The sequence below is a fragment of the Neovison vison genome, chromosome 10 (genome assembly GCF_020171115.1).
Source record: "Neovison vison isolate M4711 chromosome 10, ASM_NN_V1, whole genome shotgun sequence".
Classification (NCBI taxonomy): domain Eukaryota; kingdom Metazoa; phylum Chordata; class Mammalia; order Carnivora; family Mustelidae; genus Neogale; species Neogale vison.
The window spans coordinates 11,548,055-11,566,154 of record NC_058100.1 but is presented as its reverse complement, the minus strand read 5'-3'; the positions used below and the strand labels follow the sequence as shown (position 1 = coordinate 11,566,154).

The following is an 18,100-nucleotide window of genomic DNA, read 5'->3' as shown; positions in this document are numbered from 1 at the left end:
CCGCCGCGGGCCTTCACGCAGCACTCGCTTCTCGGACTGAACACGCGGGGCTCCAGCAGGCTCTGGCCTTGATTTCGGCCCACAGCGGGTCTGGAGAGTACTTGTGAATTCGGAGCATTCCTGCTAAGTTGAAGAACGCTGGAAACATCATGATGTCACAGTTTGAAAACGAGCAAGAAAAAAATGAACTAAAAATTCGAATCAGAAACTCAAATAGTCGTGTGGGGCTATTTAACGTACTCGCAAACCTTTGTTTTCCTGGCTTGTACCTGACGTAGGACGCATACAGTAATTGATATTTTTAACAATAACTGTCCATCTCGAGGTATGCTTCTTAGCATGGTCTGCATTTTCAGCTCTCCTTCTGCCCTCCACCGTGTCCACCTTTCCTGAGGAAGAGCAAGCCCTGGGAACACGGGCGCCCTCGCTGAAGATGGTCTGCTCTGGGCTGAGAGGTCACATCCATGTATGTGGCTCACCCGCTCTCTGGCTCTCTGCTTCCTTTGACTCGGGCCTCTGAAGTGGAGGCTCTGACGGGAATTAGCCCCGTCCCCTTCCTGTGTGCGGCCAGCTGGAATATTGTGGTTTGGGGAAGGGGTAAGGGGAGTTGTGAAGAGGAGGAGGAGACATCTTGGACCTTTTACTAAGCCAGGTGCTACCGTGTGGTTGGCCCCGATTCTCCGGATCTGTGGTGTTAAGGACCCAAATCTAGCTGACAGTTGAAGTGTTTCTTTGGGAAAAAGGGTGGTGGGTGGGTCAGGCCACGGGCTTTCATGGGCCGAGGTCAGTGTGCCCCTTAAAACACACGAAAATCTTCTTCCAGCAGCAACCGCTCTTGTCTTTCCACAACTGCCTGTCATTTCTAGCCGACACACCCCCAGCCCACACAGACCCCTTCATGCTCTTACTGGTCACGGTTTTTTCCTCACTCTTTGTCAGTGATTACTGAAGGAGAGGAAACTAAGGATAGAACAGCATATTGAAGACATCTTTGAGAGGGCTGTGTGTTTTTCTTTTCACTGGAATAAAAAATTACATTCTGATGAGAACTTTGGCCCTTCCTGTAACTGTTTCCCTGGCTTCATCTCCAGAGAGCAGTAGAGTGGCCTTCTCGATACATTTTTGTAGGGACATTTTTGTTAGGTGCCCCAATTTTCAGAAGATAACTTTTTTAAGGATTTTATTTATTTATTTGAGAGAGAGAGAGAACAAGAAAGAGCAGGAGCAGGGACAAGTGGGAGGGGGAGAAGTAGACTTCCTGCTGAGCAAGGAGCCTAATTGAGCTTAGGCTCCATCCCTAAGGCCCTGAGATCATGACCTGAGCCAAAGGCAGACGCTTAACTGACTGAGCCACCCAGATACCTCCAGAAGATAATTTTAATCCTGTCTCCAGCTCATCTCTTCTGGTAGAACAGAGTGGCTAAATTCTAGGTTCCTGTCAGGGACTGCATTCATGAAATCATTGGCACTCAAAACCTAGTAAACAAAAACGAGCATCTGTGGAATGTCAAAGGATATGCATCTAATCCATTCCGTGAGATTACGGATTCTCAACCATGGAGCTGCCAGGAGACATCAGTATGTTTTCATTATACATTGTAAGATTTGTCTCCACCAGTTTGCTTCCAAGAATAAACTACCAAATTTGCTAATAATTGCATAAAAATTAATGAGAATAAATTCAAGATTACCCCTGTGACAATATGTCTCCACTTTTACAATCTGATATGTTTTCTTGAGGCAGAGGAGGAGGAGGAGGAGCTAGAACTAGAGCTGGTGTGGCCTGTCCATGCTGCACCTCCTGGACCGCCTTCTAGAAGTGGCCGTGCCAGCGGGAAAGTAGGTAGAAGCCCTCTTCCACTGCAGCGAGCAGCTGTTAACTGAAGACATACGCTAATGGGAAGAAGTATGAAAAATGATATGGACATTTAACATTTAAGTTGAATAAAATACATAACCATTGACCAGTCTTTTCACATAAGTCAAGGTTCCACCCTACACTCCTAGTTTGGGTCTGTTGATTGGCATTCAGCTTCATTTTTCTTGCACAAATCTCACCCATAAACTCACATTTGCTGCCATTTCCAGTTTTGTTTTGTTTCTTTAATTAATAAAGGGAGAATTTAAAGACACCCAGAAATGATCTGAGAGCAGACCACTAGATTTTATTTTCATCCTTGACATTTAGCTTGCCCACACTTAAGTGGACAATAATTTCTTTAGTAGCTTTTATCTAGGATTCACAGATTATTCAGTTTGGCTTGTTTTGGTAAACAATAAACTTTAGTTCATTGGTTTATGTAACATTTAGTTGTATTGGACAGACTTTAAGGCAACCCCCAATGATCCCTGCTTCTGGTGTTCACACCTTTATATAATCCCTTTTCCTTAGATGTGAGCAGGACCTCTGACTTGTTTCTAACCAATAGAATATAGAAAAGGTGATGGGATTTCATTCCCATGATTACATTGTGTTATTTAGGCCTGTCTTGCTAGGCAGCCTGCCCTGGAGATTGTCCTTGCTGGCTTGATAAAGTAAATGGCCATGTTGGAGAAGGCCGCTTGGCAAGGACATGGAAGCAGTCTCCAAGAGGTCAGGGTGGCCTCCGCTCAGAAGCCAGCAGGAAGCCAGAGTCCTCAGTTCTGTAGTTGCAGCCTGGGTTAGCTTGGACATGGACTCTTCCCCATGGGACCCTGAAATGAGAGAGCAGCACCTTGATGGAAACGGGAGGACCCAAAGAAGCCCTGCCCAGAAACCACGAGATGATACATGCGTATTGTTCCAAGTTGCCAGGGTGTGATAATTTCTTATTCAGCAATACAAAACTCATATATGAGTTACATTATCTGTTTGCAGTAATGTCTATAGCTGACAGATATGTTTGGGGCCTAGATAACCTTTGGTAAGCATGCTCTTCAGCTTCGGGAGCTCGAGGGTACAGGGAGCCCTGCGGACCGTGAGCATGGAGGGCGCTCAGGCATCACACGGGGTTTGCCGAGGGCGTACAGAGTAACGGTTGACAAAGCAGAACCCACTTACCAGCTTCTCTCCTGCAGTGCTTGTGAGTTGTGATTTTATAGTCAAATACAGCAACCTCACAGAGAAAGTCTTAATAAGAAAGCAAGACCAAGTAAAGCAAACAGAGGTCGTTTACTTATGTGTAAGTGTAGGAGAGCCATATTGGTTTCAGGGACTTTCCTACTAGGAATACACAATAACTATGATACTGGTGAGTGCAAATGACAGTTACAGTAATGCTGCTCCTATTAATAGAAAAGGTGATGGGATTTCATTCCCATGATTGAATCAGAAGTTGTGTTAGTTAGACCTGGCTAATCCCAGGTCTAGCCACTTTAGAATCTGTATAGTATAGCAAAACCGAAATAGGGACTATTTGTAGTTTATTCTGAATAATACATTCTTCAGGTGTAGGGTTCAGGGGGAAAAAACCAGTATTTAAAAAACTTCAGTGTCTAAAAATATATTTATACCTGAGTTACAAATAACCCTTTTTCCTTGTAAAATGATTTTTTTTTAATGTTTAGGTGGTTGATTTTATTACTCAGTGCTCATAAAATGACTTCATGAAAGCCATGAGTTTAAAATTAAGAGGCTGGCATAGTATTTGACTTGTTTTTCAAGGGAGAAGGGAACTCTGGTTAATAAAACCCAGAATCATCAGATTTGTGAGTTGTGATTTTATAGTTACATGTGAATTGTATAAAAAGGTTGAAAGCAGAAGTATAAGTTTTCTGAAAATCTAACCCACTTGTTGCCTCTGCTGTCAGCCAAAGGAATCCCTGAGCAAAGGTCGTCTGATGCTAGGCTCCCTCACTTCCTCTTTCTCTGGAGGTGCCAGTCTTACTTGGAGGACGGTTCATCCAATAAGCAGAGGAAGCCTAGGTGGGGTCAGAAGCTAAGACAAAAACCCTGAGTGTGTTCGGAGGGGACTGTGCCCCCAGAACACGGGAGATCCCACAGAGCCTCACCCCGGCATCAGCCTCCAAAGTCCTGGCGGGAGGGATAGTTACTTGGATTCCAGGACCCCCTGGGCACACTTCCCTCTGCTGACCTGAGGCCACCCCACTCAGACCAAGGCCTTTTACCTCCCTGAGACCCACAAGGGAAAAGTGAGGGGATGTGACTTCTGGCTTCCTCTGCCAGGGCCTCCAGGGCTACTTGTGTGAATGACCCATTCTCTGATGTTACAGAGTAGAATTGACAAGGTGTTTGATGGACAACCCATGTTTGCTACTGTGCCCAGGCTTCTGGTATTGTCGGAGATTGGAACGGGCTCAAAAATTGGCTTGAGGGCGCTTGGGTGGCTCAGTTGGTTGGACGACTGCCTTCAGCTCAGGTCATGATCCTGGAGTTCCGGGATCGAGTCCCACATTGGGCTCCCAGTTCCATGGGGAATCTGCTTCTCCCTCTGACCTTCTCCCCTCTCATGCTCTCTCTCTTTCTCTCACTCTCTTTTAAAAAAAAAAAAAAATTGGCTTGAAAAGACTGAGGAAAGCAAACAACTGATTAAAAACTGGTCAAATGATCTGAACAGACATCTCATCAAAGAAAATCTATACGTGGCAAATAAGCCTATGAAAAGATGGTCAGTGCCATCTGTTACTAGGAATTACGACTGAAACAATGAAATAATACCACTACACACCTATTAGAATGTGAAAATCCAAAACACTGACAGCACCAAACACTGCTAAAGGATGTGGAGCAGCGAGGACTCTCATTGCTGGTGGGAATACAAAATGGTATGCCCGCTTCGGAAGACAGTTTGGTAGTTTCTCAAAAAACCAACATACTTACCGTGTAATCTAGCAGTCCTCATCCTTGGTATTTACCCAAATGAGCTGAAAACTTAGGTCCATGCCCAAACCTACGAAGAGTTCATAGCATAGCTTTATTCACAGTTGTCAAAACTTGGAAGTAATGAAGATGTCCTTCAGTAGGTTAGTGGATAAATTAACTGGTATGTTGATATAATGAAATGTTATTCAAAGCTAAAAAGAAATACTCTATCAAGTCCAGAAAAGACGTCATAGAACCTTAAGTGTATATTACTAAGTGAATAAGGTCTATCTGGAAAGGCCACATACTATGATTCCGACTGTATGATCTTCTCAAGAGACAAAACTATGGAGAAAGTAAAAAGACTAGTGGCGGCCAGGGATTTATGGAGAGGGAGGGATACATCGATGAGACACGGGCTATTTTGGGCAGTGAAACTATTCTGTGTGATACTGTAATGGTGGGTACATGTCATTATTATACATTTGTCAAAACCCACAGAATTTACAGCACCAAGAATGAACCCTAATGTAAACTATAGACTTGGAGTGATAATGTATCAATATAGAGTCACTGACGGTAAAACAATGGACTGCTGGGTGTGGGACGTTGATGGTTGGGCAGGTTGTGCGCATGGGGATGGGAGGGGCAGGCTAATTCTGTACTTTCTGCTTAATTTTGCTGTGAACATAAAACTGCCCTAAAAACACCTATATTTTAGGTGTAATTTAGACATATGTATACACACACACACACACACACACACACACACAACTTCTGATGCTATATTCCTTACCTCCTTCTAGCCCACGGACCTGAGTAAGGCAGTTTGGTCAACAGACCTCTCTCTGAGACAGGTATTCTGTCTTGACAACAGTCTGGTGGCAAACTAATAGCTGCTTTTTAAAACCCATTAGTCATTTTAGGGAGGGAATGAGTCCCAAACCCTATGGGGCCCCCTATAAGTAGAGATTGTTCCCTTTGTCAGAAGCTCCAGTCAGCAAAAACCACCAGTAACAGAGACTTCTAGCTCTAAGGGGTCATTTGGGTTATGGGGTCCAAGATAGAAAAGACCAAGCAGCGTAGGCACTCAACATTTCTTGAGTTCTAGCCCGTCATGTACAGAATGGGGGCGGGGGGCAAATTAGGTGGAAGGTGTATACGCAACATGATCAAAAACGAAGTTTCTGGGTATTTAGGGAAACATGTCAAGAATATTCATTATAACACAGATTGCAATAGTGAAAATATATAAATAAGTTAAGCATCCTCAACAGAACAGTATATAAACTGGTTTCTTCTTATAATGGAACACAGCAATTCTGGTAAATGAACCAGATCTATACACAACAGAGATAGAACAAAGAAACATTATGTTGGAGAAAAAATAAGTTTAGAGAAATAATTTCAATATGACTCCATTTATATAAGGTTTGAAACACAAAAAAGTAATATTGCCATTTATGTAAGTAATATTGCTATTTATATATATACATATAGAAAATTATAAAAGTATGTAGCTTGTTATATACCAACCTTAGGGCTGTGGTTCTATCTAGGGTGGAAAGGAAGAAAAAGAGGTGGGGATGAATTTCTAGCTATGACTATAATGATTAATGTCTTAACAATATTTTATTAAATAAAATTATTAATTAAATATTCATGGGCGCCTGGGTGGCTCAGTCAGTTGGTCATCCGACTCAGTATTGGCTCAGGTCATGATCTCAGGGTTGTGAGACTGAGCCCCACACCAGGCTCTGCACTCAGTGCAGAGTCTTCCTGAAATTCTCTCCCCCTTCTTCTCCCTCTCCCTCTATTCCTCCCTCTACTTACGTGTGTGCTCTCTCTTGCTCTCTCTCTCTCTCTATATATATATAGAATAAATAAAATCTTAAACATAAAAAATTATAAATTTGAAATATATAGTTTTATTAAAAATAATAAAATATTATGAAAATATGGCAGAATATTAGCATAAGTTGTTTGTTCTTGGTTGTAGAGAAGTAGGTGCTATATTTATTTCTGTACTTTTTTTATTTGAATTTTTTTCAGTGTTCCAAAATTCATTGTTTGTGTACTACACCCAGTGCTCCATGCAATACATGCCCTCCTTAATACCCACCACTGGGTTTACCCAACCCCCTACCCCCTCCCCTCCAAAACCCTCAGTTTGTTTCTCAGAGGCCACAGTCTCTCATGGTTTGTCTCTCCCTCTGATTTCCCCCAACTCTCTTCTCTTCTCCATCTCCCAATGTCCTTCATGTTTTTCTTTACTTTTTAACAAATTTGAAGTACTTCATAATTCAAAAAGTGAATGAAGAACATTCATTCCAGGAAGAGGGGGAACAGCTTGTGCAAAGGCCCTGAGTAGAGAGGGATCTTAGTAATAAGCTCACCTGAGAAGGATGCTGGTTGGCTTGAGTGAAATCCGTCTAGGAGACATCCATCTAGTTGTTATCTAGAGTGTCATGAGATGAGCATGGTAAGGTAAGCAAGATCTTGATTTTCAAGGCCTGGTAGCCCATGTTGAAGATCATGGGCTTTGTGCTAATGGCACTGGGAAACCGCCAGTGGATCTGAAATAGTGTAGTGTTGTGTGGATAATGAACTGGAGGATGGGAGTATAGAAAAGGGATTACAGAATGGATGTTCACAGAGACGTGTGGAATCCAGTGTTGCCGATGTGGATGGATAGAGTTGACGGAGGTGAGGTGAATTTTGGAGGTCAAGTCATATTCTGTTTATTGATGTACAGTTTTTAATTGTTAAAGTTACATGATCATAGATTTCATTACGATTTATGTATAAATATGTATGTATGTGCACACACACATACAGAGAGAGACTTACGTACAGCCTGCACTTCGGTATGCCAATTATCAAGGATCGCTGGGACAAGATTTCTGTGGTAGATAAGCCTTAAGTAGGTTTTTCCACGTTAAATCTTTTGAGGCATAACAACACATTATATTTCTGTTTTTTAACTTGTGTTAAAATACACATAAGATTTATTGTTTTAACCATTTTTAAAAGTAAGTACAGTGGTATCAAGTACATTTACATTATTGTGCAGTCATCACCACCGTCCAACTCCAGAACTTTCTTCTTCTTCCCTAACTGAAAGGTCTGTGCTCATTAAACAATAAACCTTTATTCCTCTGTCACTCCAGGCTCTGGCTACCTTCTATGTCTATTAATTTAACTTCTCTAGATACCTAATATGCACGTGGAATCACATGGTTTTCTCCTTCCGTGACTGGTTGATTGCATTTAATATGATGTTCTCAAGGTTTTTTCATGTTACAGTGTATGTCAGAATTTCTTTTATTTTTAAGAGTGAATATTATTCCATTGTATGGGTATACCACAATTTGGTCATTCATTCCTCAGTGGACACTTGGGTTGCTTCTACCGTTCAGCTGTTGTGAATAATACCATTGTATTATCATAACATGGGTATACAATACCTGCTTGAGTCTCGGCTTTCAGTCTTTTAGATACCTACACTTGAACCACATCCTTGCCAAGATTTATTATTTATTGTTTTTTGTTGTTGTTGTTTTTTATATTTTAGTAGTGGCCATCCTAAGTCTGAGGTGTTATCTCACTGTGATTTTGATTTGCATTTACCTAGTGATTAATCATGTTGAGCAACTTTTCATGTTCTTCCTGGCCCTTTGTCTATCTTCCTTGGAGAAATGTTACCTCTGAAAGCATCAACTTTACATGTATTCTGATAAAACATATGTCATAATAAAGACTTTTTGGAATATCATCACTTATTCTATTTTCTTGAATTGATTTTGAACTTAACATGTTCTCAAAGACAACATAGAGGGGAAAAAAATGCCAGGTCAGACTTTAAAAAAATGGGCCCTATATTATAAAGTAAAAGGAATGGAATTTTTAACACTTGTGTTTCAAAAAGTGACTGATTTTCAGTATTCCTTGGTTTTATATAAAGTGGTAAATATAGGGGCGCCTGGGTGGCTCAGTGGGTTAAAGCCTCTGCCTTCGGCTCATGTCATGATCTCAAGGTCCCGGGATTGAACCCTGCATCGGGCTCTCTGCTCAGTGGGGAGCCTGCTTCTCCCTCTCCCTCTGCCTGCCTCTCTGCCTACTTGTGATCTCTCTCTCTGAAATAAATAAATCAAATCTTTTTTAAAAAGTGGTAAATATATTTTTTCTGTCCTTTACTGTTATTATATGTTTCCCTAAAAATGCTACTGAAAATAGTTTTGTTTCCTTTTCAAATTTTATTTGGTGTAGGTTTCTATCATTTAATCTTTCATAAGGCATCTGATCAGCCAGTGGAGATGACTAAAGAATCAGGACTCCCCTCCCTGCCCCCAAGGAATATTGGTTTTGGATAAAAATTATGTGTAAGATCATTTAGTTTCATTTCTACAGTGTTTTTCTTTTATTTGCAGTAATGAAGAGTAGTCAAATAAAAATGTTGAGTTTTATGGTATATGGTGTATTTACACCTACCCGCACAAAGAACCATCTGAATCCATCTTGTTAAAATTGTCCTGGAAATCAAGTGTCAGCAAAGTTAGAGTTGAGCCTGAGGAACAAATCTCTTGTTTCTTTCTTAGCTCATTACCAGGATCTCCTAGTGTCTTATAAGATGATGAATTTCTTCAAGTGAATAATTTTAACAGAATTATGTCTACCTGTTTTCTTTAACAGCTGTTTCGAGAAGTACGAATAATGAAGATATTGAATCATCCTAATATAGGTATGAAATTTACATATACAGTTAATGATGAGGTATATTCTTTAATTTGAAGCTATTTGAAAAGATAGAATTTTAAGGGTGTTCTTTATAAAAAGAGTGATAACCTGAGAAAGTGATATTTTTGGTAAAAATAGATTATAAAGAAGTTAATTGAAGGCTGCAGATGGCTATTTTCTACTACCTTGCTGTCTTGTGCTCTCCACTAAAATAATACATGTGACTTGGGGTTAATGCATATGAATATTTTTTGTATCTCCCTACTAAATTGTTCTAAACAGCAATTGGATGCCATTGAGGTATTTATAAGAAATGAATTCAGATAATTTTGATAAAATGCTTTTGGATTTGACCGTAGTTTATAGGGAAAATCACTAATTTGAATTTTTAAGAAAATAGAATTTATTTCAGTTTTAGTTTACTTATTGCCATAAGTTCTTATTTTTCTCTACATTTACAAATAATATAAATATATTGAGTACATAGGAAGTCATTGGATTGTAAGAAGTAAAAAGTAATTTTTCTTTTAATCTGCTCATTTTCTTAACACTTGTTTCTTTTACACTTAAAAATCTTATGTTTATTAGAGTTGTTAATGTGATTATTTGTGATGAATAATTTCAACTACATAAGTTTGATAACTTGGTAGCTGTTTAACCAGAAACTTTTGTAACACCACATAATTATAGAATTTTTTTGTTTCTCTACCAAAGATTGTTTAACATTTTATGATAAGCTCATTATAATAAGTCTCCTTATAAGCTTTAATTAAAATTTTGTTATTCTGATTTTAAGCTTTTCCCTTTTTATTATATTATTCTCATTAGAAAAAGTAATGAGTTTTTAACCCCAGAAACTTAACTCTTTTGACCCAGCAGTTGGTTCCAAATCACTTTGTGGTAAGTAGTTTTCCTCCATAGTAGTAATAACTCTTGAGAGAATTTTTCAGTTTAAAATTATAATTAATGATTTTTAGTAAATACTCAAAATTTCCCTTGGCTTAGGGAAAATTTATACTTAAATTAAAGCAGATCCAATATGTGCTAATAATTACAAGTTATATCTCTGATTTCTTTTTTCAGTAAAATTGTTTGAAGTTATTGAAACAGAGAAGACCCTCTATTTAGTCATGGAGTACGCGAGTGGGGGTAAGGATGAGAGGGATGGAAAAGTTATCTTTGATGAGACATACAGAATTATCAACACCTAAAGGTTCATTGGAACACTTATGTCTTCCCTGTAACAGTTATGTCTTCACTGTAATCACATTAATGAATGTATAGTTTTATTAAAATACTTTTAAGTGATATATCTTAAGTAAAATTCAGTATTTACTCTCAAGATCCATTGATCCTACATTTAAAAGTCACATTTTGGCTCAGTTAAAAATTGCCTAGGGACATTTTTCTAAACTTTAAATTTGCATTGTTATCAATGAATGTTTTGATTCTCTTGTCTAAATATTATATTATTGTGATTAGAAGCACTTGGCTGTAAGGGAATCTCAAATTCAGAATATATTTAATAAAGTTTATAGTAAAAGCATGTTCTAGGACAGATGTTTATTTCATTGATTGTTCATATATGACAGATTCTCAATATACATGCATTTTCAAGATAATCCATAAAATGTTTCAATTTAAACAAGTATTGATTTATACATGTTATAAGTTAGAAGACTGAGTCGACAGAAATAAGATGTGTTTGCAGAATATAATATATACTTTGACTACATAGTGTCAAAAGTAAGAGTGATTTTTAAACATTGGTATATAATAGAAAATTAGTTTCATCTTCTGAACTTTTCTTCAAATGAGAGGTATATCTGCTCAAAATCACTGTTGTGTTAAGCATAAGACTTTCTTAGAAACACGTTTAAAATTTTTTGGAGATAAATTATTTAATAACTAAAAAAAGAATGTTTAAGCAGTTGAAGAATAAAGGCTTTAAGCAGTTGAAGAATAAAGAAGTTAAGCAAATAAAAAAGAGGGACGGCTAGCTAAAATTAATTAAGCCACTTTTACTAATTATCTTTTTTGCTAATCAATAGAGAAACTTAGGGTCGAATTTAGTGTTGAGTCCTTTTAGCTAATAAAAGTGTATAGATTTTTATGGTAATTCAGATTTTATGTACGTTGGACAAAGAGAATTTATTCTAGTCTTTTGTATCCAAACTATGTATTTTTATACTGTTTCTTAGATTTCCAAAAATGTTTACTACAAATATTACATATATTTTAATAGCTTTTTCTGTTTTTAATGCAGATTGAAAGTTTCAGTAGGTTCGGGTTTTTGCAAAGCCTTTTCTCAACCTAAAAGTGTTTTGATGTAGGTTTTTTTTTTACTTAACCCGAAAACCTATGTCATTAAGGTTTATTATTACAGGATTTATAAATATATTAATACAGCCATGTGAATTTGCATAAAAGGTAGTTCTATAATAAAATCAGTGAACCTACAGAGATACCACATAATGAACTGCTTCTTTTTTTCTATCCTTTAGTTAGATTTATATAACAGTTTGTCAGCGTGGGAACCCTGGGTGATATTTTTAGTTCAGTTGGACTCTTTTTTTCCCTTTTACTGATCTGAAGTCTAGAGAAAGGGGCTAGACATGCTTTGATAGGAGAAATTACCGCTAAAAATCGGTGGACGCTTCTGATTTCATGAAGGTTCACCACAAGGCTGTGTTAATATTAACATGTATGCTGTTTGACAATAGATGGTAAGTACAGTCAACTCTCTATTGGTGCTAATGAAGGGGAGCAATGGCTGGGGTACCAGAGAGCACATGGGGTCATCACTGCTCTCCTTCAGTAGCAGAGTTAGGAGGGGCCCTGGGGTGCAGTCTGCAGAGGTGTATACTGGAATTCAGCCCAAACCAGGTGCTCTCTCATTCCATTCTAACTGCCAGTGATGAGTTTTCTTTGAGTCTGGCTCATCAGTGACCCTTTCACAAAACCATCATGGCTCTGCGGTGGCAAATCTAGAATGATTTCCTTACCTTTTTAATCTATAAATGGCAAGGTAACTTTTATAATCAACATTTAGTATTTTTCCTCTGAAATTTCTAGACATTTTAGGATTGACTCTCACATGAATAAAGAGTTGAGTTAAACAGCTGCCTCTTTGTCAAGAGTATTTAGATCATCTGATTCTGGCTCACTAACAGAGCAGGAGATCTTTGGTGATTAGGTAGGCAGGAAACTCATTTATGATTCAGAACCATATTTAATCCAAAAGAGCCTATGAAAAGTAGGTGTCGGGGCTGCTCTGGAATGGTGTGTTGATTCCCTCTTTCATTCATGGAAACAATATTTATTAAATGTTTCTGTGCACCAGATGTTACTCTGGTGCTGGGAAACACATGGATGAGCAAAGACACAGTCCTGCCCTCGAGAAGATTACATTCTTTGGGGAAGCAAATCACAAGCAAACAGTATATACAATAAGTGAAGGACTAAGTCTCATAAACACCTGGGGTGCGGACTTTCTGAGCAGGACTCAAGAGCAGTCCATATTTTTGAACTCTTGCATACATCTTTCCCAGCCTAAACTCACATATCTAGAATTAACTACTGTGTATGTGCTGCCGAAGCGAGCACTAGAATTAACTACTGTGATGGGTCGACCAGAGCATCCATTCATTTCTGTTTTCATCATCCCATTCAGTCATTTAAGTATGCTTGGTTTCATATGTTGTCTGACATTCTAGATGTATTAGTTTCATCTGACATACATCATTACATATTTGGTTTTTACTTATATATTTATAGGATTGATATTGAATATTTATACAACTTTCTGTATACTTAGATGCAAATATATAATTTATTGAGTGCTTACTATATGCCAGTCACTGTGCTAATAAGCACATGCATTATTTCATTTAATCTTAAAACAGCCGTGTGAGATAGGCACTGGTTAGAAACTGGTCTTAATAAAGTTAAGAAATCTTCCTAATACCTCCCAGTAGCTACTTGGGGCTAAACCAGGATTCATATCAAAACTGGTCTGATTTTAAAGCCTGGGTTTTAACCACTTTGCTGTATTTATAAGAACTCTTTAACCCATTTTGTGAGTTTTTAATATACATGTAGATCTATATGGTGTATATTATAAGGACGTAAAAAATAAATTTCTCCCTTACACTGAGATTTTATTTTTAATACTGTAACTAAATATTAATTTGCTTTTTTTATAGTATTGACTAAAGAAAAATGAAAAAAACTTCAGACATGTAAAGTAATGGATCTAATGGGAAATTTCTGTAGTTTCTAGCTTCAATTATTTCAGCAAGTATGTATTGTCTGTCCACTTTGTGTTCTCTCATGGGGATAGGACAGGTATGATAATAAAGCTCATTTGGAGTAATGGGAGATGCGCGCAGGATGGTTTAATTCTGTGTGCGTACTTAAAAGTACCAAAATAGACCAGATGAGCATCGTGAGAATAGCGTGGTCAGAGTAGAGGAAGGAGGTGGCTGAAATCCGTGCGAATGGAAGTAGTGAAAAGGAGGTTGACCAAGACTCCACGACGTGTAGAATTTAAAAGAGAGAGATCCGGCGTGATATGACTTTTGTTACTTTGTCTGACATGTAGGTTCCAAATACAAAGCCAAATGGAACTTTTTGATTGCTCGTACTGTGGCTTCCCTTTATTAGAATGGGTAATAAAGAGTTGACTGTATTTTTGTGTAATACTTGAAATCAGAAAGCAAGTTTTTTCGGTTATGTTTTTATGACTTATTTTTTAAAGAGTTTTGCTAAATCATAAGCTGCTACAGATACTCAATTCTATGTGTAGTTTTTCCCTTTTTTCCTTCATGTAATAGTTTGTGATTTACGTAAAACTAGCAGAAAATTGTGGGCCATAAGCTTCTCTAAAAACAAGGCAAAAACTTGACATTGCTTATATTGTTAACTGAAAAATTTATGTATATTTTACTGCCTGCTTTACCTTTCTGATTCAGGTGAAGTATTTGATTACTTAGTTGCCCATGGAAGAATGAAAGAAAAAGAGGCCCGTGCAAAATTTAGGCAGGTATGGAAAGTAGTTTTTAACTTTGTTTTGCTAATGTTTTTAGTAATACACAATGGACAGCATCACATTGTATACTCTGGACTTCAGAGTACGTGGTATTTTAAAAAGAAAAATTCTGCTTTCTTATACTTTTTAAGAATGGGAAACTGAAAAAGAAATTTGTTCTTTCTGAATTTAAATTTAAGATAGTTGCATATGGTTATTTTTAGAAGATCATAAATAGTGAAATGTTTATAGGTGAGTGTCATTAATTCATTGATAGTTTTGGAAATATAGATGAAGAAAGAAAAGAAATACTTAATCCTTTACCCAATAATTATTATCAGGTATTTTTAGCTTTATGTATTTAGTATATATGCATAGTGCTTAAAGACATTACTGTATTTTCCTTTGTCATTAAAGCCGTCTTGGTGTTAGAACTCATACCTTTTAGATTTAAAGACTGTGGTCAGTTTTATTTAGTCAAGTGGGCAAAAAACCTTATAGATGTAGTAGAAGACTATGGCAAGATGTGTATATTTCCGGTTCAAATGGGACATGGCTTGTTATAGAAATTATAAAAAAAAGGAAAAATAATTTAAGTTCATCTAGGATTTTACTTCTAATTTTTAGGAATGAAGTAATTAACATACATTATAAGTTACCATAGAAAAGACAAATAATGAATTGTAAATTATTCATAAAATTTATTGAAGTAAAATTTCAGCAGGCAACTTGCTGTACCCAAACTTTACCTTAGAGAATTTAAAATATTTCATTTAAAAATAGCTCAGTACTGGGGCATCTGGGTAGCTTAGTCATTAAGTATCTGTCTTCGGCTCAGGTCAGGATCCCAGGGTCCTAGGATTGAGCCCCACATCGGGCTCCCTGCTCAGCGGGAAGCCTGCTTCGCCCTCTCCCACTCCCCCTACTTGTGTTCCCTCTCTCGCTGTGTCTCTCTCTGTCAAATAGATAAATACAATCTTAAAAAAAAAAAAAAAAGCTCAGTACTTCTGTAAACGTGGGTCCTGATTCTCTAGTTAAAGGGGTCCTGTGATCAATCAGTTGGGGAAACACTGAATATGGTTATAGGGTCTTCCTCTAAGAGATGTTACATCTATGTTAATATATAAACAATTAGAAAAAGTTGAAAGTTCTGCTCTGAAAAACAGTCTGAGGGGTTTGAAGTGGCGGGGGGGTGGGAGGTTGGGGTACCAGGTGGTGGGTATTATAGAGGGCACAGCTTGCATGGAGCACTGGGTGTGGTGAAAAAATAATGAATACTGTTTTTCTGAAAATAAATAAATTGGAAAAAAAAAAAAAAGAAAAAGTTGAAAGTTCTGGAGGAGAGGACCTCTTTCACCTTTTTTTGACATAGTATTCTCCAAATTGATCCCAAAGTGAGTTTGTTTGATAAAATGCTATTGTTGATATCTCACAGAGTTATTACTTTTTTGGAACATAATTTGTGAGATGCTATGTACCAAAGATAGGCATACCCCTTTGATTCAGAATAGATTCCTAGAAACTTGATCCTAAAATACCTGAAATCTAAAGACAACCAGTAAGGAGGATGGAATGTTGAAGACCTGCGTGGGGTTCAGCCACTTCCTGTTCAGTCCTCTCTGGTCCCGGGATGGAGGCTCACCTGGACTGAAGCCCTGGTCATCACCTTCAATGTCCTCGTTCTCTCAGTATCAGTCACGCAGTCGTAGTTAGGAGCCGACCAGCATAAAAATTACACTTGACGTTGAATATTTCCCCTGGAATCCGCTACTACCCTAGTTCTTTTTAGTCACCCGGCTGTATTTATTTACTGAAATCATACTGTGTGGAGAAAACTGTGTTGGGTGCTCTGGAATTAGAGAAGGTGACAATGCCTGCTGTTAGAGTGAACTTGCCCATCTTTCCCGATGGCTGGAACACAGACGTTTTCATAAAGATCCAAATAATTACAAATTGGCTCTCTTTAAAAATGAATTTTGAATTATTCTTTGAAATACTCTTCATTTTGCAGAGGTTGAGTGTCAAATGCTATTTAAAATGTCATATAATAAGAAATATTTTCCTTATTTATTAAATATTAAATGTATTTACTATCTGTATGTCTTCCTTTGGAATTAAAAACAGTTTAGGAATGTACTGTGTTATCAAGTGTATACACATATATTCCTTGCCTCTACTGTTGGATGCAGCCAGAGACAATTCAAGAGCTTCAGTACCCATGGGCTGTGCAGTGCCACTGCGTTCCTGATGTTCGAAGGACTTGAAAGAAAATTACAATATTGATTCAACTCTTCCAATATCAAGGCTACTACTTAAGACTTGGGAATTCCTGACTCAATTATAAATTAATTGCAAAGCAATCCAACATTTGAACCTCATGGCAGAACACTGACAGGTCTGAATTTAGGGTCAGTGCAGGGTTGATTGTAAATCATGTTTTCAAGACCCATAAGGGAACAGTCATAAGGAAGTTTCTACATCCTACTTAATGAGGTACAGAATGTTTGGAATGGGAGGATCTGGCCATAGAACAATACAAGAAGGTTTAGGCTTGTGCACTGGGACTCTAGCAGTGAATCAGATAGAAGGCAGAAATTGTACCCTGTGGGATAAGTTTAGCAACTTATAAGCCACCACATTTAATTGATAGAAGTCAGAGGTCATAGAGTTTGGGGAGAATGAAATGCTTGATACAGAGCATTCTCTTAATTATCTTTCTGTTCTTAAGGTTTTAACACTCAGGAGATTTTTATCCCAGAAATGCCTGTAGAACAGCTTTCATGGAGACCATTCTGTCTAATGTTGAAATGCATGTCTGTTAACCAAGTCATGTATCCATAACATGCTTCACTGTTACCAAGACAAAGTGACTTGAAAACCAGTATTACTAAAATTAGCCTTGTAGGGTATTCATTAAGATGCATTATATTTACATGTAAGTGTGTATATCTCTTGGCAAATCGATGTGTTTTAATGGGAATTGGATATTAGATTTTAAAGCGTATTGCTTAAGGAGACTAATACAAATATTTGTTATACGATTCTGCTGTTTGGGGGGATTTACACTTCAAATTGATTATAATCATTCACAGTTGCTCTGCTTAAAAATATCTCGTGGTTCTGTAGTACCTGCTTGGTTTGGAATTCAGAGACTTTTACCAGCCTGTCAACACTTACTCCCACTACTACCCTTTTCCCACCTACTTTTCAAATACATCGTGTAGCCTCACCTCAGTGCATTTCACCACCTTCCCCCTGCCTCGCCGTTGCCAGATGGCCACATCTTCAAATGCTACCGTCGTACAGGATGGCTTAGATCAAATATCCCGTACTCCAGGCATTTCTAACAGAAATTGTTCTTTATTTGATGTGGTTCCCTCACTTCTTTGTGCCTCTGCTTCTATGATTCTGCCTTGTACGGTGGTTGCACATATACATGTTCTGTACATGTTTTCTCCTGATCAGACTTTCAGCTCCTAAGGGCAGGGTCCGTGTAGTGTTCATTTTGTGTTCCCCTGGCAACCAGCACATTT

The 18,100-nt window shown here is 37.9% G+C and overlaps 1 protein-coding gene across 4 annotated transcripts in view; it reads left to right on the top strand.

Moving 5' to 3' along the window:
- Window positions 1–18,100, top strand: part of MARK1 (microtubule affinity regulating kinase 1) — a 114,257-nt gene that overhangs the window by 55,112 nt on the left and 41,045 nt on the right. For all 4 annotated transcript variants that reach the window (XM_044266807.1, XM_044266806.1, XM_044266804.1 and 1 more), the window contains exons 4-6: window positions 9,494–9,542; window positions 10,622–10,687; window positions 14,512–14,582. In XM_044266807.1, the coding sequence (XP_044122742.1) occupies window positions 9,494–9,542; window positions 10,622–10,687; window positions 14,512–14,582 (186 nt within the window). The remainder of the gene's footprint in view (window positions 1–9,493; window positions 9,543–10,621; window positions 10,688–14,511; window positions 14,583–18,100) is intronic.